Here is a 20,583-nt window from a genome sequence, read left to right as displayed (position 1 = left end):
ATTTTTTTTAAAAAATCAATGGGTTAAAAGCCAAGTTTTTTTTCAGAACAGGTTCTGGGTTTATCAATTCAATGGCTCGAAGTGGATTTTTAGCTTGGTCAGCTATGATTTTTTTTTTCCTTTTTTTAACTCGTACTGGTTTAGGTCTTGTTTCGAATATATTTGAGGTCGACCAGTCAAGCCATTCTGGATTTTACAATTACGCTAATATGGAACTCTCTGATGAGTCCTGCATGTGTGAAGGGCGAAGACGCAATACTTTTAGCAAATCCACTCGGTCTATTTTTAGAATTGAGAATTCGTGTCCCATACAAAAAGCAATTACACGTGCCAATATTCATCCACGGGTAAATAATTTTTTTTTTTTTTTAATCTTAACACTCTCAGCTGGAAGTTCTAAGCTGTGCAAGCTGCCCTTGAAAAAACTGTCCAATCGGGATTTTGCTTGAATGAATAAAACGACAAGTAGAATTAGAGCTCCTAATGTGTTGACATCGGCCATTAGTCGTAACTAATAAAGTGTCATTATGAGCTGGGGAACGAATTAGCATCCTTGCCTAGCCGACGAGGCCCAACTAGCCAATGCATTTCTTTTTAGCCCCATCAAAATATTAAACTAAGGCCGCCAATTTTCGAATAATAAAAGATTGGCCACAAGTGGCAATATAAAAACAACACAAGCTAGATATATATAAAAAAATTAAAAATTAAAAAAGTCGAAAAGTACCATAGCAAGAGGGCGAATCCCAATTAGATTTCGAAGCTAATCCTCCTTAATTAATATTAAAATGGTTTAAAAAAGAGAGGGCATCCATATAAAGATGAGCACCTTCCTCGAAGGTGAGATAAAGAAGAGATGGAGTGAGTGCAATCTGATTATAATGTGTGTCACGTTCATGGATTGATTATCTTAATGGAACATTGACTTTGTGGGAGACTTATCCTCATCCATTGAAAATCTAGCAAAGTGTCCAGGGCGGATGTATCTTTCTTGCAAGCTGCATGGTTTCTGTCTTTCATGCTTTTTTAGCCTCCCAGGTCGCCGATTAGTCGACATGCCCCTCTTTTCTACCCTTTTAAAAAAAAAAAAAATTATTTCTCTTCTTTCTTTTCTTTTCTTTTATTTTAGGAGTTGATTTCTCCTCTTTTACTAACACCTCCTGTTCTTTTTTTTCTTCTTCTCAGGTTAATTGATTCACTTTTATGACAAAAATACATCTTGCTGTAAAGTAAACTCGGAAAAGAAGACATGGTAAAACTTAAATAATTGAAAACATGGAATACGAACAAAAACAAAATAAAGAACAATAAAAACCTTGAAAAAACTATAATTATTACATTGGGCGTCCTAATAAATTAACTTAGTAATTCACTAATCAGGTTCATTTTGAATTGGTTTGGAGTTTTGCCAATTTAATAAACATAACTAATCTAATTGACTTGGTTAAATCCTGTTGAGACTTAACCAGGTCTAATTCTTTGGATTTTTTTTTTTATTTTTAGTTAAAAACTATTGTTTTATTAAAAAAACAAATAAAGTTGTTTAAAGTTCACACAAAAAATCCATAACTCGAGCCTTGAATCAGATCAAATCTCTAACTAGATATGATAACTATAAAAAAAAAAAACAATGGAGAAACTTATATATTATTGTTGCACAAACATATTTATGCTGCCAACAAGAATTTTTCATGTCTTTTTTAAGGTTTTCAAAAATTAATCACTCCTTTTTTAACGTGGATATAATACATGAATATATAAGATTTCAAGTAATTGATTTTTGTGGGGTTTGGATATTAATTAGGGAGGCATGCCCATCCATCCTCGTTCCCAAATCTCATCATTTGTATTGATTCCTAAATTTAAACAAGGAAAAAAAAATGTTCTGCATTCGAAGCAGGTTATGTTGGAACACCAAAGAATGAGAATTTTGTTAATTGCCTTTATCAATTTGACTGTTTGCATGATTAAGCGTGCATCAAGCTAGCTAATATTGAATAAAACCCAAAAAAAAAAAAAAAAATTAACCAATGAGCTAAAGCATATAAATAGGGCTCTCTGATGGTGTGAAATAATTACATAAAAAGACGAGGAAAATCTCATCCATATAAAAGAAATTATAAGAGAAAATCAATAAAATGAGGATTGGCACCGACAATCCAAACTAGGGTTTAAAAAGATATATATATATATATATATATTCTAAATTTATATATATCATGTTCGCACACTAGTTATTTTAAATTATTTTATACTGTGGATTCTATATCATTTAACAAAAGAAATTAATAGTTCTTTGGGTGAAGTCTTAATAGTTTTTTCAAACATTTTTTTTTGCATCGAATATCTCATTGGAATAATATTCTATTTATTTACTTGATATGGTTTTAAATTCACATTCAACTATATATTAAAATATTTTCAGGTTTATATATAATTTAAATTCACTCAACTATATATTCTATTTATTTTTTTTCAAGTTTTTTTTTAGACTTTATTTTAACTTAAAATACTTTATGTACTACTGAGATTGTTTTTTCTATTTCCAGTTTATATATTTACTTAGTATATATGTAACTTTTTATAATGATTGCAAGATTACCATATTTTTTTTTTATGTTTGTATCATTATAAACTAAACAAATAGATCCATTTATTTAATCATCTAATCATTTTGTTAGAATCATTATCAATTTTGTGTATATATTCTTCTGTTTAAGAGTAAACTTAAATAAAAAGAGTTATTGGGAGACTCATTGAAGAAAGTCTTTAAGCATTTAAATTTAACTGAGAAGCAATAAATTTTTAAAAATAAATGATTAATCCTTGCTAATAATAAAAAATTTAAATTGAATATTTTTTAAGGACTTTAATGAGTATGTACTCTAAAATAATTTTATTTAAATATAATTTTAATATTTATTTAGTTTGCATGTTAAAATTATTTTTTCTATATCTTTTGCAAGTTTGTATATTTGCTTAATTAATATTGCAAGATTATCATGTGTTTTTTATATGGCTGCTTGATTATAAACTCGGCGATTACAAGGCGGGCAAATGGACAAGAAAAGAGACAAGCAACAGTTTGCTGCTCTAAGACTGAATGACATCATCCCTGTCATGTCAAAGACTCCCAACAAATCTCGCGAAGTTTAAACACGTGACGAAAACGAAACCAAGCCCACCACTTATTAAATTAATATTTTTAAAAAACCTCAACTTTCCTAAATGTTAAATACATGCACCTTTCTCCCTATAAATGCCCCCAAATCCTCCCCAGGAAAGACTTCAACAAAATCATTACATCATCATCAGATCAAAATCTCTCCCTCTTCCCACACAAATACGAGTAAAAATGTACAGACAGAACTTGCTTGATCAGTCCGATTATGCCTTTCTTGAATCTGTTCGCATGCATTTGCTAGGCGAACCTACTTCTCCTACCACTGCCAGCAGCTGCTTTAATCCAGCAAGTACTAACAGTGCAATGTCTACAGCGGCAGCAACCACCCCTGCTACTTGTACTCCAGCCCCTGTTTATTGCCGGAGCACAAGTTTCAGCAGCTTGTACCCTTGCTTAACAGAAAACTGGGGAGACTTGCCCCTCAAAGTCGATGATTCTGAGGATATGTTCCTTTACGGTGTCCTCCGCGACGCCGTCACCGTTGGGTGGGTCCCGTCACTCAAAGCCGATCAATTCATTGAGCCCAGTCTTCCAGCGGTGAAGTTAGAACCCTCTGAGAACTGGACGATATCCCCTCCGCGCACGGAGGCTCCGATAGCTAAGCCGGCGGTGGTTCCGTCCAAGGGGAAGCATTACCGGGGTGTGAGGCAGCGGCCGTGGGGGAAGTTCGCGGCGGAGATTAGGGACCCGGCGAAGAATGGGGCCCGGGTTTGGTTGGGGACATTCGAGACGGCGGAGGATGCAGCGTTGGCTTACGACCGTGCTGCCTATAGAATGCGTGGGTCGAGGGCGTTGTTGAATTTTCCGTTGAGGGTGAATTCCGGCGAGCCTGACCCGGTTCGAGTGACTTCGAAGAGGTCTTCGCCGGAGCCGTCGTCGTCGGTGGAGAGTGCGTCCCTGAAGAGGAAGAAGGTTGGTGGCACGGCGGGTACTGCTACGGTGGTGGCCCAAGCTGGATTGGAAATGAGGAATGGGGTGGGGTCTCAGGTGGGTACACATGGCGAACAATTATTGGTTATCTAGATAATGTTGGAAAGTGAAAAACTCATAACAATGTGGGAATTCGCATTCTTCTGAAATTGTGAGGGGAAGGGGACCAAAAAAAAAATGCAATCCCCATTGGGATAAGAAGGGATGTTTGATTTGTGAATAGATTTTTGCTATTTAATTTATTTTAGACGAAATCTTTCTTGGAACGAAAAGAGAAAACATATCATTTTTAATATCTTTGGTCCACATTTTATTTCTTAATTTCATTTGCTTGTGTATTGTTATAGTTGAGTACTTAGAAACTTCAAAATGATGAACGCATAAAATCAATTAGAAGGCTCTATGGAGGTGGTTTATTTTTTTTTTTAGTTTCTACCTGTTATTTTTTCTAGTTTTATTTTTTTCACAACTTTTCTTTGTTTCAATGTTCTCTAGGTTTGTTCTAGTTTTTTCAATTCTTCTCAAATTAATTTTTCATCTTTTAGGTTTTGAAAATTGACTTTTCATTTAGTTTGGGAGACAATTTTATTCCAAAAAAAAATATGATAAAAGAATATAGGTAACTATATGCATAAGTGTAATTAAAAAAAAAAAAACACAAGAAAACATCCCATATATAATTCACATCCTTGTTAATCAACAAGAAAACCCATCAAAAGTTTTTAGTTTTGATTTCAATTCTTGTTTTTTGTACATTATACTAAAACAAAATGCTAAACTAATCAAAATCTATTTTTCTTAGTCAAAGTTTTGCTTATAATTCTAATTTATTGATGGCTATTTCTTCTTTCTATGATTTGTACATAAAATCGGCATACGCATACCATTTTTACAACAACCAAAAGAGTATTGAAATAGAAAAATGTGAAGAGGAATAGATCAAGTTAGAGATGGCGAGAAAGAGTTTATTAAAAGAGAGGGAGAAAGAGTGTAAAAAAAAATCAGAGAATATATTTTTAGAGATATAATATTGTTTTTAATTGTTTAATAATATAACATTTGATTTAATAGAACCAAGCTCTAATTTATATAATTTAACTAGTTATAACTTGAATACTCAAAAAATTATCGTTCAACAAAGCTTAAACAAAATCCGAATGTTTTTGTAAATTTCACAAATGCAAGGTTAACTTTATATTATATTGTCGACATGTTTTCACCATATTTTTGTTAGCTAATTATAGAATATAATATTTGACCTATCATAACTTCATAACAATTATAGAAAATAAAAAGTTCAAATATAATTTTTAAACTCAATCGATAATGAACTTGGACTCATGACTCAGGTTACGAGTTTTGACCAAATCACAAGATTATTTCGAAATAACCTTCATTTTTTTAATATAAAACAAAATGACATTGTTTTTGTTACAATAAATAAATAAATAGTCAATAAATAAATTATAATTTAATTTTTAACTGAGTCTTGAATAAGATCATCAAGTCAATTTAGATTTTTTTATTAAATCATTCAGTTTTTTGCATTCTCTTATTTTTTTAAACCTAGTTAATTCTAGTTCATGATCAATCGAATCCCAGGTTTATCCACAGGGGTTAGATTTTAAAAGCTATGATTCTAAAGATTGACTGAAGTAGCATGAAAAAAATACATGAGAAAAAATTTGCAATAGGCGCCTAATTAAGTACACACAAAAAGACTTCCCGCAACATTCATTCTAGTTCTATTTTCCTTTGTTGTCGGTTAAAAAAGAGAAACCACACGTGTCTGTCTTGTCTAAGACAAGACAATTTCAAATTAATTCTTTGATGTGAAAATTGTGTTTCTTATTTATCTGGAAAAAGCTATTCGTGTAACTGCGCATCTGATCACCTTTCCGATTCTCGAAAAGCATTCTCATCCCCTTTCAGTTATATTAAAGAGACGAAAAGAATCAGGGAAAAAAAAAAAGAAAGAAACTGGCAATAAACCGCCACAACAAAACCAGGTCGCGTCAAAACCGAACCACAGCTGTAAGCGCACGTGCACAGCAGCGCAAGCGAAGACTGTTGTACGGTCCAAGAGTTCTTGCATGCAATAGGGCATTGGGAATCTACCCCAAACCCTTTTGACTTTCCATCTTTGACTTGACTTACCATGCTGACCTTTCACCGAACGCAAGGGCATGAGCACACGAAGCTGGTCCGTGGATCGCTGGGTTTCGACCATTCAAAAAGCCCTAATATAATTTCGTTCACACAGACAGTCAAGCCATTCCTACAATAAATATTAATAATAATTCTGTCATAGTTGATTGCAGCAAAGTCAGTCAAATTACCAAAAACAGATTTTTAAAGCAGACAAGCCTGGCTTCTCATCCTATCCACAATACTTGCTGGAAGATATATACCAAGGTAAAAATAAACAAAAATTACTTGCCACGGAGAGGAGACTATGCAGGTGTACCAAGGTAAATCCTAATTCTAGTATGCCATGAGAAAAAAATGGTTTTACCACTGGGAGACACAATGAGGGTATACTGGCCTTCCTCGACTGTAATTGTGGTGGGACCGTCTCCTGCAATTTGGAAATTAACGAGATTAAATCAGTAAGACATAAAATGGAAGACATGCAATCTGTGAGTCGACCAAAGAAAATCACTCTCTGCAGTAATCCAATTGACCATCGCATCATTCAGGCCACACCTCACTATAGTCATTAAACTGAAGTACAACCCGATGCGCAAAGGTCAAACATGTAGAGGACCAGGCAGGAGACAGTGATTAAGCTGTAGTGTTTGCTGGCATGGTTACCCGCACTATGCTACGGCCAAACTTTTACCAACATAAAAAGGCATATCGAGGAGATAATAACATGTATTAATAGGGGATAATTTGATTAACACGCGATCTAAGATATGAAATTGGAATACCGATGCAAAAAAAAAAAAGAAAAAAAATCATACAATTCAAGGCTCAACAACCTATATCAAATGATGAACTTGAAAAAAAAAAACAAACGTTAGAAAAAAACACTCGAGTCAGCTCAAGTTAATTTAACTAAAATATTAGGGGACAAAATTAAAAAAATAAATAAATCAAGAAATGAATAAAAAAATACAATAAAAAATAAGGACCAAATTGAATAAAATAAATAAATAAATAAAATAAAATATTGTGAGACGAAATTGAAAAACAAATCTTTGAAAAGCATAAAAATAAACACAAATAGCAATAAAAAATAATAAGGGCTAAAATTGAAATAAATACAAACTAAAGGACATTGATTTTAGAAGGTCAAGAACGAGTCCCTATGGCAGGAGAGAGAAAAGAGAGGGAGGAGAAAAAAAATCTATCGCTGCCAAACCCTCACACATTGAAATGCATGCTCCACACCAATTGTTGCGCCGCCACATGACATTTTAGGAGACATGACGGATGGCTATTTTTGATCGTCGAATGCCGCTTCACGTGTTGCCCAAAGGGCGTGAGTGGCATCCACTCACTGACGTGTGCATAATAGGCACTGACAACTTTATCTTTGTTATAATACTTGTGATTTGTTAAAAGACTAATCTATTCCTCATACAAATTGAGAATCATGAAAAAAAAAAAGTGACAAAAAATAGCTCTCGACAACATGTTTTGTTTTTTGCCCTTTTAAGGGTAATTTAGTCTTTTAAATGTTTTAACAAAATAGAAAAGACCATGAAACCCCTGCTAATTAGGCAATTTTTTTTAGAAGGCAAATAAGTAATTTTACTATGGAATAAAAACAAGAAGATGCCATTTTACCCCATTCAATTTGAAAATGCTAATTAAACCTTATGAAAAGATCATTTTATCCTTACTTGGCTGTCACTGTGGCGGGCAAAAACATTAATTCAATGTAGCAATTCACGGAGTCTTCCTCCACAGTGTTTTACTAAGGATTTAGTTTTTTTTTATAATTCTTTATTGATAGGAAGCATCAATGAACTTCAATAAGAAGTAGAAATGTCTATTACAATAATTGAATCAATGATTGGTGCACAATGAGCCAGGACATGTGCTGCCCTGTTCCTATTTTTTGTATTTTCTGTATGAACCAACTTGGACCATATCTATCATGTCATTGCAATATTTAAGTGAACTCGTATAAGATAAAATCAGAAAGGTTTAAGTAAGAAGCAAGGTCATAGTGCCACATTCTGTTTCATTAATTATATGCATATTTCATGCCCAACAATGTCATGGATCAAATTGGTTAGAGCTGCCAGTTATAAAAAGTTAGACAACCAGCTTACTTTGCACTATTTAAGCCACAAGAGGACATGAAAACTTCAATTTCTGAGGCTCAAATGCATGATTATAGGTTACAAATCATACAAAAATATCTTGCTTAGTTGCCTCATTAATCAACTTAACCCCCCCTATCCAAATATTTGACAATATTGATGGAAAGTACTGTTTGCCTGAAATGAATCACTTGCAGCATACCATATAGGACACAACATTAAAATAGATTACCTCTTGGATCGGATGAGATCCTCTTCCTGTTCCATTAGTCCACCAAGATAGCCAAAACCATCAACATTTTTCCAGAAACAAAGGCCCTGCTTGGACTCTGATTTTTGCCAACCAAAAAGAAAAAAAACGTTCCATATGACAATTAATAAGAAATTATATTTATGCATATAATTTTCAGGAACATACAGTTCAAGATTCATGGTTACTAAAAAATTTGAACAGAAACAAGAAAGGAAAGGTGGGAGCAATTTCTTTTCCCCCTCAATGTCCCTTAAAGTATCACATAATCTGGAAATTCAATGGAAAGAACTTCATCATTGTGTTTTATATAGAATGAAATGTATCTGTTTAATACCTAAGAATGATGAACTTAAACATTTAACATGATCAAAGTTTCAATTGTCTTCTATTTTTCATGATTGGTTTTCCAAAGCCACAGGGATCACTGAGCCAGAGATTTAGGAGTCAAATTACAGCAGAAAAGAGCAAGAAAACACTCATAAAGTAATATGTGGATTTAGCCTATACTTTAAAATGATTATTTTTCTTTACTTCATCAATTCGACCTTGAAGTTCCTGCTGCTGATCCATGTCAAACTGGCATATTTTACTAGCCTAGTTAATCTTTTCTTCAATCAAGGGAAATAAACTGTCTGAAGTGGCTAACCTGAAAGTTGCAAGCAATGGTTGTCACATGGGCACACTAACTTTACAAGAAGCAATAAACACAAGGAGTTATAAGGAGATTGGAAAAGAGCGAGGGGTGCATTTAGAAAGAATTCATGCTTTGGTGAAATTATTGCAAACACATAACAAATTTTGGAAAACTCAAAGCAGAGAACAAAATCACATGTTATACACTGCACAGAACACCAGTTGCTTAAGTTATCCAATAGATTCCAACAACAGCACAATGTTTCAAAGGACAATTTGATTTCCATGATCTTATCCAAGCCAATAGAAACCAACAGATATCCAGTGTGACTACCAAAATCCATACTCACCCATGACAAACCTAAAATGGATAACTCAACATAAATGAGAGATTCTACAACATTTGTTTCTTCATTAATCTACCTTATTTCAAGATCTTGTGAAATATTGAATGAAAATTAAATGAATGATTGGAAAAAACCTTCAATGGTAAGAGGAGTCCCCTTTCATGTCAGTCCACTGTACATCTCAATTGATTTTGTAAGAAGACCCTAATTATGAAATATAAGACAAAACTCAAAATTTTCAGTTTTACCTACTGGGAGGTCATTAAAACATATTTTCTGTAGTATTTGGCCACATCACGATGCCAAGTTCTAATAATGCATGCAACATGACACCTTAACAGCTTATCTCCTTCGGTATTCCTATTTTAGGCTGCAAATTATTGGTCTCAAAACCACCTAAGATTACCTTTTATTTAAAAGTTTGCCCCTAGGGTTAGTGAAGGCAAAAGATCACAAAGCATGATGTAGAAGGAGACATTAATGAATACAACATCAAATTATTTGTCTCCAACAACTTCTTAAACAGAACATAATGCAGTAACCGTGTAATTTAATAAGTTCAACCATTTAGATGCACATCAATAAAAAAAAATGTTATCAAAAAATGTACTTCTTTATAATGCCAAGTCATGGACAAAAAGAAATGTAAGGTGAAGCCCCTATCAACATGACAGGAACAAGTCTGACCATGTTTAATTACCAAGTCTATTAATTGCAAATAACTTGAACTAAGGCACAATCATTGCACCTAGACAAGCAAGAGATGTTCTACCCAGGAATCCTTCTTAGAAATGCAGAAACTACGACGACTAGATAAGCTTCAACAAGACTCTTTGAGTGGGATATGTGTTGTAAAATACTGGAAGTCAAGCATTTCTTTTGAAAAAAAGGAATATAAGCCAACCAAATTCCCAATGTATCTATCATTCTCCCAACCTGGCCATGCATGAGATCCCTCCCTGCTGCAAATTGCAACTGAAAATGAAATAACCCACCAAGCATTAAATTCAAAACATTTATTGAAGACTTAAAGAAATTAACCAAACAGACGACTTCCCAAGGTGATTGATTAAACCTAATAGCATCTTCCCAGCTGATTCAACTTCCCTTTGATTATGCCATAAAAAAAAAGTAAAATGAAAAGACCATTCTAAATTAATTAACAGGGAAGGTAAATACATGTTTCCAGTAGCTGATGCAAAAAAGGGGAGACCTGCTGCAAACACGCACTCATTATTGAGGAAGTCTTCAAGTTCATGCACGTTACAAACCTCAAGTTCCTCTAGCAGTTCATTGTAAGAGAGAATCTACAAGAGAGACTAACTAAAATTATTACAGCAAAATGACACATTTTTTTCTTCTAGTTCCTTCGACAAATACATTAATGAAAACAACAGGACAATATGATAACAAGCAAGAGTTTATCCTGTAGAACATAAAGCAAGGGGAAAACTTGGGCATAAAATTCTAATTTTGCAACACAAACTGAAATCCCATGAAACAAAATACACACGATAAAGGGAATTGAAGCAATAAATTCAATCAAGGATGTAAACTTTCAAATAAAAAACACGAACATTAGTCCTCATATGTTAAAAGCCAGTACCTTATTGGTCGCAGAAAGAGCAAGCACAGTGAGTTGTTTGAGCTTGAGGAATTGATCAGGTGACAGCTTTGGCAGCATACCAGTATTACCTTGAGGATTCAAAACTTACAAATATTCAGACATTAAAAAAATGAAATAAAGGACCAAACGAGAGTAGCTCAGCAGCATATATTTAGGGCCCAGGTGGAACTTAATGCGAAGCCAAGAAACCAAAAAGAAGTTGATGGAGGAGGGTCTCTAACTCTGAAAAATAGACCATAATACAGCGCATAGGGGGCCCAATAAAACCAAACTAAGCGTATAAAATCAAATAAAGACTGCATTCTGCGATGAGCCTAACTTCAGTTCGAGCCCTCTTTAAAACTTGTTTATATATATATATATATATATATATATTAAAATTATTTAAAAAAAAATTAAAAAAAATATTTTTTATTTGCTTCAAATTTAGTTTTTTATATCATTTTAATGTATTGGTATATAAAATTATTTTAAAAAATATATTATTTTAATGTATTTCCAAGTAAAAAATATTTTAAAAAAAAACACTACCATACTCTCTAATAAACTTTTAGCATTCACAAAGCAATAACATTTAATTTAATGATTTTATTCTTAAAAAATTGATGAATGATAAATTCTTTTTTTTTTTTATTACAAACTGAAATGGTTATGAGATTGTATTTTAAATCTATATATAAATTAATTCTTGCCTTTATCTTCTATCAAGAACAAAAATTCTTTTGAAATATAAAATCATAATAAGAAGGAGAAGAATTGTTGTTGTACATTCTTTCTTGTAAAATATCATAAAAAATTGATAAAGAAATACAAAAATAATTAAACTCCACCAAAATGTTAAGAAAACCCATTTATAATATGATAAATTATCACCGAAAAGATAACCTATAATAACTTTATAATTTTTTTATGATTTTTTAATATTTTTTGAAAAAAGAAATAAGACTTGCATAAACACCATTTATGATACGATAAATTAAAAATAATAAACCTTTAATAGCTTTATGAATTTTTTATGACTTTTTAATATTTTTTGAAAAAAGAAATAAGACTTGCATACGTATTTAATAATTAAATTGGATAACTTCATAGGTGGGCACGTTTTAGGAAGGCATAGCATGTTAAGTGATTTTCTTTTTAAAAAAACCTTTGTAAAACCTAGAAATTATCTCTCGAATATAATTAAAAACAATATGTCAATCAAAACATCTTATAGTTCGATAGTTGAAAAAAATAAGTGTTAATTGAAATAGCTTGTAACGCAGAGGTTGTAGAAGGTTTTTTTTTTTCTTTTTTTTTTCCCCATTAAATATTTGTACAAATACGTAATCAATTATTTATTTTTCATATGACAAACTGTTTCATCTTTCTAAACATGCTGTAGTTTATAAATATTTCCACTTGTTGATTTAATTATTGTTACAGTAATTTATTCACACAAATATTCATAATCCATCATGCTTTATGAAATATAATTAACAATTACTAATTCTCAACTTCTAAAAATATAACTCAACTGGTTAGATTCTAGATTTATTTTTTAAATATTACCAATTCGAGTCCCACAAATTTCAGGGCCACTAGAAATTTATATAATCGTTAACTTCAGGACCTGTGAGATTAATCAAAATACGCGCAAACTAATCCAAACATCCATATTAATAAAAAAATAAAATAAAACAGTTCTTAATTGTAAAATAGTGTTCATAGAGTGACAACATTGTTAATTGTAACAATATAATGGCAGTTTTGTCTTTTACATCAGAAATTTTCAAACTAGCTATTAGGAGTATTAAATTCTTTTCATAGATCATATATATTAGTTGTTATTATATTAATTAAAGGTAAATAGATTTTTTAAATTAAAAAAAAACACAATGAAAGGATTAAAATATTATTAAAAAATAAATTTTTAAGACTAAGTATGCATGAACATTTTGGTATTTTTGATAATAAATTTTTTATTATTATTATTATACATAAAAAATAATTTAGTGTTTGATGAAATAAAAAAAAAGCAACAACACTTCGCCTTGACATGCAGCATGTCCCTGCTTTTTTTCATTTTTGTTTTAAAATATAAAAAAAAAAAAATCAAGCATACGAGTTTAGATTTAAAGACTTATTTGAAAATGTAATTGTGATTGTTTTTTAAAATAATTTTCATGTTAAAATACATCAAAATAATATTTTTTTATTTTTTAAAAAAATTATTTTTTGAAATTAGTACATCAAAATATAAAAAATTAAATTATTTTTTAATAAAAAAAATTAAATTTTTTTTGAAAACACATGTTAATCCACTTTCCAAACGCTACTTTAAAGCTCATACACGACCAAGCCTTTTCTTGCAATGAATCAGGCACGTTGCATATATAATTTTATTTTAAAAAATAAAAATATTTAACCCAACTAATTGTTTTTAGTATAATCTTTTCATTATTGTTGAAAAACATTTCCTCGTACAACTAGCACGGCAAACACTCCCCATGAAATTGTTTTTTGGTTTTTTTTTTTTTACAAGAAATCCCGATTGAAGGCCAAGGCCTAATGGGGATATCTAAGGAGCCTAATCTCAAGTACAAAGAGCACAAGGCTGTAAAAAAAAAAAAAAAAACGCTAACAAAAATAGCCCAAAATAAAACCACAAGTACTAGCTAGATGATACAAATAAGCTCAAGAAACCAAACAAGCCCATACTCACAGAGCTGGGCAGCAAACTCCTTGATCAACCAAACAAACGATCTTCACCTTTTTCCATGGATAATCTGCTCAACATCTTTTCGATCTCCAGATCCGAACAGCGAGGCATCGGATCCTTGCCCATACTTCGAGTTTTTTTTCCAAACAAATTGCTTAGCAGCTAGTACAGAATATGTTCGTTCACATGATAAGTAAGAAATGGACTCGCCATTGACTTAGATTCTGCTCAGTTCACCATTTGAGCCGAGGGGAAAAAGAGATAGGAGCGAAGGAACATCTAAAAAACCTTCTAACATTTCCAGTACCATCTTCATTGTAGGTCTCTTTGAAGGTTCTTCTTGAATGCACCACAGTGATACCTCTACCCACTTTTTCAGCCTCTCTTTGTCGTCCATTGCCACCTTGTCGTTATCCACCAAATGATAAATTCTCCCTCCGATATAGCAATCATAAGCCCAGTCTGTAAGTATTGCTCTTTCTTCTTCTTCTTCTTCTTCTTCAAGGTCCATTACGACGCTCCTTCTGCAGCAAATGATCTCTAGTAACACCACTCCAAAACTGTAGACATCCACTTTAGCGGTTACAGGCACATTCCTGAACCATTCAGGGGCCACATAGCCTCGTGTTCCTCTGATCATCGTACGAGTCCGTGTTTGATTTGAGAGTAACAGTTTTGCCAGTCCGAAGTCAGATATTCTTGCAGAGAAAGAGTCATCTAGAAGTATGTTCTGAGGCTTGATATCACAGTGGATGACTGGGAACTCACATTCCTCATGCAGGTAGAGAAGCCCTCTTGCAACCCCCAATGCGATCTTGACTCTCTGATGCCAATCAGGTCTTGGAAGTGTAAAGAGGAAGTTTGCTAAAGTGCCATTGCTCATGAACTCGTATATCAAAAGCCGATGAGACCCTTCATCGCAGTATCCAAACAACCGGACTAGATTCTTGTGATGAGTCTTCCCAATTGCACTCACTTCAGTCCTGAATTCCCTCTCCCTTTCTTGAGCCAGCTTGTCCAACTTCTTGACAGCAATGGCGTTTCCTGAACTTGATCTCATGAAGCCTTTATAGACTATGCCAAAGGAACCCCTGCCGAGCTCTTCCATAAATCCATCAGTTGCTTCTTCAAGTTCCTCGTAAGTGAAGGAACGCAAAGTCGAAAAATAAATGCTTGAATCTGACCCTACCTTCTTTACTTTTCTCTCGCGCCTTCTGAACAGAATTAGAAAAGTAACAACCAGCAAAATCACGTTGAGAAATGCAGAACTACCCAGAAGGGAACCTAGTAGAACCGGTTTCTCTTTATCACTGCCACCGTTACAATAACCAGAAGGAGGAACTTCTTTCCTTACTTTGAAGAGAATCTTTGCAAAACCCGTGGGCAAGTATCTTCCATTGGAGAGAGGCAGCCTCTTCTTCCAACATACACGACCATTAAAAATGGCGACAGCACATGAACAATCATATAAGCAAGACTTTTCACATTGCGTCTGGTTGTATGGTGATAAGCTTTCATAATCATTCAATGGCCAATTTACATTATCAAACTGCCTAATTTCGTATAACTCTTCAGGGTCTCCCCGTCCATCATCTAGTCCACACCCTTGTGGAAAAGTTGGTTTGCATCCTCCAAGACTGTTGTTTGGATCCAGGAAAACATATCCAGGAGGACAGGCACAAGTGGGCTTCCTATTTTCTTGAATTGAGCAGTAGCTATTGAAACCACAAGAACCACTACCAATATCAGTAAGTATAGCCTTGCACATGTCCAAGGGAATGGATTGCATCGGCAACCAACCTTCGTTATTTTTAGAATTCTTTGGAAGAGAATATTGAGTGAAGACTCCATCAAATCCCAAAGTTGCTCGGTAATAGTTATCACCAGTACTATAATTTAAACGATTCCAGTCAGGAAACTGAGCAATTCCTCCATTCAGTTTAACTATGTAAACGTTTGCCGATTCATTGAAAACCAACCGATAGCCAGACTCATAAGGATCTGTATTATATGTATCGCTGCTATAATAATGATCATATTGAAATTCACTAGGCCAAGCAATAGGATTGAGCTCGAGACTGCCATTCGAGAAGTTGAGCTCAAACCTTCCCTTTGAGTAGTTGGTTTCTGTTAATCTAGAAACCAGCTTGCTGCCCAAATCCAATGTTTGGGTTGGCAAGATAGTGTCTGTAGGATTCTTGAAAGTCTCCCAAATGTAAGTACTAGAATCGTTACCTTTAAGCACAAAGTTCCCTGTGTCAAGCATGGCAGCAGAGATTGCAGGGGTAGCTGGATTTGCCTGCCATATTATTAGACCTTTAGGATCCGTCAACACAAGATTGCTAGACGTCAGCTCAACTCTTGATCCTCTTGGAAGTGGGTTGTTTCCATTGGCATGCCAAACAATGGTCCTAGCTGGAATTACTTCGAACCAAATGGCGAGCAAGAAAAGGTTTGAATTGTCCAGTTGACGAAAACCAAAAGCAAATTCCCCTGATGGTGAAAGCCACGTATTTCCATTAGTGGTCAGTGATGAGCTCGGAGTTATTATCGCCATGGATAAATCGAGTTGAAGGGGAAGGATGAGAAAAAGAAGGATAGCAAAGGAAGCCATGGTAAGGTGAAGTGTGATCTCAGAGAAGCTGTATGGTGCAAGGTATCTGAACGTATAAAGTCTAGCTAGGTCGTTTTACACAACTCACAAATGCTGGTGTCATCTATGAACTGATAGAGGACCTCGAAGTCCATATAACATCTGAACGTGAATCTTTTCCTATCGACGTCTCCTTTCATCGAAGCATTGTAATTGACCGACATAATAAACTTGACCCACCCGATCAGGTGAATACTCAACTCTTTGATTTTTACATAAAAAAAATAAAATAATACCATTTTAGATTTACTTGATAAATTCAGAACCTTGATTTTAGATTGGATGTGATAAAATCCTTAAACCGGAAAAGACTCCAAAGTCCAAATTCTTGATTTCTTGGCACCACCTGAATACATTTATGGTGAGGTAAGAAAAGGACAGCTCACCTAGCGTTAGGAAATAGAAAGAGACAACGTAGTTGCGTGAAGTAACCTAACATTGTACTTTGAAATTACCGAGTTTTATTTGGTTTGGTGAGAGCATGTTTGAAATGGTAACAATTATGTTTTTAAATTGTTTTTTATTTTAAATTGTTTTTTTAAAAAATATATTTTTAACATCAACACATTAAAATAATATAAAAATATTAATTTAAAATAAAAAAATAAAAAAAAATTTAATTTTTTTTTAAAACACTTTCAAAATATAATACTAAACCTACTCTAATAAGTCTTTTAATGCAAAATAATAAAGCAGGAAGAATCCAATGTTTAAATTGAAGACTGCAAAAACTCTCCCTCCTCCTGTTGCCAGATTCAGCAATTAATCTCAAATAACAAAATGGAGTGATTTTCATAATCATGGCTAAACCAGAGGTCAATCAACTTTTTTTTTTTTTTTTTTTTTATTACCATGAATGTTTAAACTAATTTGTACTCACAGTCCTGAAATTAATAATTATAAAGTTTGTGATTCAATCAAAATTTCTTGATTTTACATAATGTTGTTGCAGTTTAGAGACCTTTGAGCTCTGGTTTCTTTAGCATTTTCCTTCGCGTCTTCGTCTGAAGCTGTCCATTGCTTGGAGAAAAAAGACCATGCTTTCTTTAATCCACTAAAAAGAAGGAATAAAAAACATAAAAATGATAATGTCGGCATCCATTAAAAACAAATAAAAATGATCGACGGTGAAGAGGGTCGAGGTTGCTGTCCAAGTATATATTTGAAGATATTTCAAGGCAAGCTGCCAAGCCGGCTGCTAAAGTATTATTGGTCATTTGATAAAAAATAATTCTTGCGAGCATAAAGCACAAACTGCTTTTTTCTGTCATCTCCGTCTCTTGCTAGTCTCATATTTGAATCTTCTTGCATTCCAGGAAAAAATTTCAATATTACTGGTAAAGGCAACTGACTTTCTTCCTTTAATTAATATTACCTGTAAAATTCGTCAGCATGATAAACATTAATTCAAGTAATTATAGATGAGCCAACCTAAAATATTTTTCAAACTTGTAATTTAAATTATGAAATCAGAATAATAAGATAAAAAAATATAAAGAATTATAAGGTATTTCTTTTTTAAAAAAATCTACTCGTGTTAACTTTTTAAACTTATAATTTGAGTTATTAGAACATAAGTATTCTATCTGGAAAAACTATGAAGCCTAATTCCTCAAAAATAATTTCACTATGCATTAATAAAAAAAACTTGGTACAATATTTTTTTAAAATTTAGTCAAATATCAAATTGCTCTTAAGCTGAATTAATTTTTTAAAAAACCATTGTGAAAAGACCAGAAAACTCATTGATTCATGGTTTAGAATTTTTGCTATTAAAGATATTTTTGTCATTTTTATTATGCATTTTAGTTGTTTATTATTTTTTTATATTTGGTAAAATAATAAATTGCCTCTTAGTTGACATTATAATAATGAAAAAAATATTGTAAAAAACAATAAAAAAATACCCATTTATGTTATTTTTAATTTATTTTTGTTTTAAAGAGTATTTTGATCGTTTTACTATGCAATAAAAATGATAAAAAAAAATACTTGTTTGTCCTCGGTTAATTTGGCAATGACAAATAAACCTTATAAAAGACTTCAATGTCTTTGATAAATAGTATTAAGTTTTTTAAGTGGAGGAGAAAAAATCATCTTTATATTTTATATTGTTCAAGTGAATAATATTTTTTATTCTAGAGCTAGAATATTATCGTAATGCTATTTATCTTCTTTTAATATGATGAGAGACTTATAATTCTTTTACCAAATAAGATTAGTCAACATTCAATCTACTCTTTTTTTTTTTTTTTTTAATTCCTAGTTTTTTTTTTTACTAAATTTAAAGGAGAACATTTACATTATTTTTCATTTACTATGTTTCTGACACCCTCCTTATACTTTGCACTAGAAATTCAAACTTTCATAGCTAAATAAGACTCGTCCATCTGAAACAGTTTCTTTTAACTTTTTAAAAACAAAATACATTTAAGTTAGCATCACGATGATGTCTTAAATTTTGATATGCTCAAGAATTGGGTTATTTTATGTTTACATAATGGTTAATCAAATGTTCATTTCCATATTTCTCTCTCTCTATAGCCTAGGAAGTACATAATTGATGGTAGAAGTCCTGGTACCTACAAAATAGTCTCTTTCGGTTGGATTTAGAGACCCTCTAATGATAAAGTCAGTAACTTTAAAGGAAAATTGTAATAAATGAAAGAAAGAGCTTTAAACTCTAAGAACAAGAATGATTGTTCTTGTTTTGGTACGATAAATATTCTAAAGGTTAAGGTATGAGTGCTTGAAGAGTAGAAAAAAGTGAACCCTCTACCTAGGTGGTTTAGAAGGTATATAATCCCAAAACCTTATCGTTTTGATGGAGTGGATAAATCAGAGATTTATTTTCTTCTAATGACATTAATGAGGGGTAAGAACCCCTTACATATCATTAAAGAGGAAAAAATATCATTTATAGATAATTAATAAGTTGAAAATATGGCATGTCATTGAAAAACCTTTTATACATATATGGATGTAGGAAAATGATTATTTCTAACATGAACAATTCATATTAATAGGTGTAAGACAGAACTCTATGGTCCTAATATAGATCTTTAAAGACCTCTAGATCAATTGGGTTTGGCGTGTTGCCGAATCTAGAAAAGATGGGTTTGTCAATTTACCATCTCGTTGACTTGGGTTCAGCTCTTGGCTAAACCCAAGTATATTAAATTTGACAACTTGCTAGACCTATGTTGACTTGGTCTCAGTCCATGGCTAAGTCCAAGTATATTGGGTCTAGTAACTTGTCAAGCTCACATTGACGTAGGTTTAGAACATGGCTCAACCCAAGTATATTAGGTTTGCCAACCTAGCTAGACCTATATAGCCTTGGGCTCAACACATAACTAAACCCAAGTATATTGCAAAACTCATGTTAATTTGAGCTTTACATGACTAAACCCAAGTATATTAGATTTGATAATCTATCAAACCCATGTTCGCTTAGGTTATCACTTTAAGATGACCCTAGACTCTTTAACAAAGCATCAAAATATTGAGTCAAAAAGTTTGACTCATTAGTTACCCCCTAAGTCTTTATGCATTTGGTGCAAAAAGACATTAAAAAGGTAACCACCTAGATTTGTCTCAACTCTTTTAGAAAGAAGATGCCTCCCCCACATTAATCTTAAATGTTGTTATGAGGTGGCAAAATAATCTTTTTGAGAATACCGATCGGCTGCGTATAGTTAATATAATAATCATTTAGCCTTTCTAGGGTTATGATGTGATTTCACGTGTCCCTTATATATTGGTGGGAATAAGAGGTGATGGCCTATATAAAACCTTCTTATTTCTTAATCCTATTTTTTTACTTTTGCTAAAATTTCTCTTTACATTTCCTATATTAAAAGCCTTACAAAGAGATCAAGTTTTTTTTGTTTTGTGTAGAAGAGTCGTTTTGTAGGTAAACAAAGAAATCACACTTCATTGCTTATTTTATGTTTTTAATTTTCTCTAAGAATGACT

At 32.6% G+C, this 20,583-nt stretch overlaps 3 protein-coding genes across 22 annotated transcripts; 1 reads left to right on the top strand and 2 right to left on the bottom strand.

Moving 5' to 3' along the window:
• The first annotated feature begins 3,263 nt into the window (after nt 1-3,263).
• LOC118039134 (ethylene-responsive transcription factor 1A) lies at nt 3,264-4,435 on the top strand. The gene has a single exon (XM_035045746.1). It carries the CDS (start codon nt 3,356-3,358, stop codon nt 4,205-4,207), a length of 852 nt encoding a protein of 283 aa, XP_034901637.1. The 5' UTR covers nt 3,264-3,355; the 3' UTR covers nt 4,208-4,435.
• A 1,387-nt stretch (nt 4,436-5,822) lies between these two features.
• Nucleotides 5,823-11,482, bottom strand: LOC118039163 (uncharacterized). Of its 20 annotated transcripts, XM_073410844.1 has the most exons (8): nt 11,231-11,477; nt 10,804-10,931; nt 10,529-10,599; nt 9,759-9,828; nt 9,190-9,290; nt 8,624-8,720; nt 6,630-6,692; nt 5,824-6,392 (listed from the first exon to the last, which is right to left on the bottom strand). In XM_073410844.1, the coding sequence occupies exons 5-8, from the start codon at nt 9,212-9,214 to the stop codon at nt 6,284-6,286; spliced, it is 294 nt and encodes a 97-aa protein (XP_073266945.1). In that variant the 5' UTR covers nt 9,215-9,290; nt 9,759-9,828; nt 10,529-10,599; nt 10,804-10,931; nt 11,231-11,477; the 3' UTR covers nt 5,824-6,283. The 20 variants fall into 20 exon arrangements, 13 of the variants coding, with proteins under 13 accessions (XP_073266934.1, XP_073266930.1, XP_073266945.1 ...); XR_012170503.1 differs by having other exon boundaries at nt 5,823-6,692; nt 10,529-10,731; nt 10,838-10,931; nt 11,231-11,482; XR_012170504.1 differs by having other exon boundaries at nt 5,823-6,692; nt 10,561-10,731; nt 10,838-10,931; nt 11,231-11,482.
• A 2,373-nt stretch (nt 11,483-13,855) lies between these two features.
• Nucleotides 13,856-16,824, bottom strand: LOC118039135 (G-type lectin S-receptor-like serine/threonine-protein kinase LECRK3). Its single transcript, XM_035045747.2, has one exon. It carries the CDS (start codon nt 16,564-16,566, stop codon nt 14,170-14,172), a length of 2,397 nt encoding a protein of 798 aa, XP_034901638.1. The 5' UTR covers nt 16,567-16,824; the 3' UTR covers nt 13,856-14,169.
• Between the last annotated feature and the right edge of the window lie 3,759 nt (nt 16,825-20,583).

The sequence above is a fragment of the Populus alba genome, chromosome 1 (assembly GCF_005239225.2).
Source record: "Populus alba chromosome 1, ASM523922v2, whole genome shotgun sequence".
NCBI classification, from domain to species: Eukaryota; Viridiplantae; Streptophyta; class Magnoliopsida; order Malpighiales; family Salicaceae; genus Populus; species Populus alba.
This window is presented reverse-complemented; position numbering and strand designations above follow the sequence as displayed.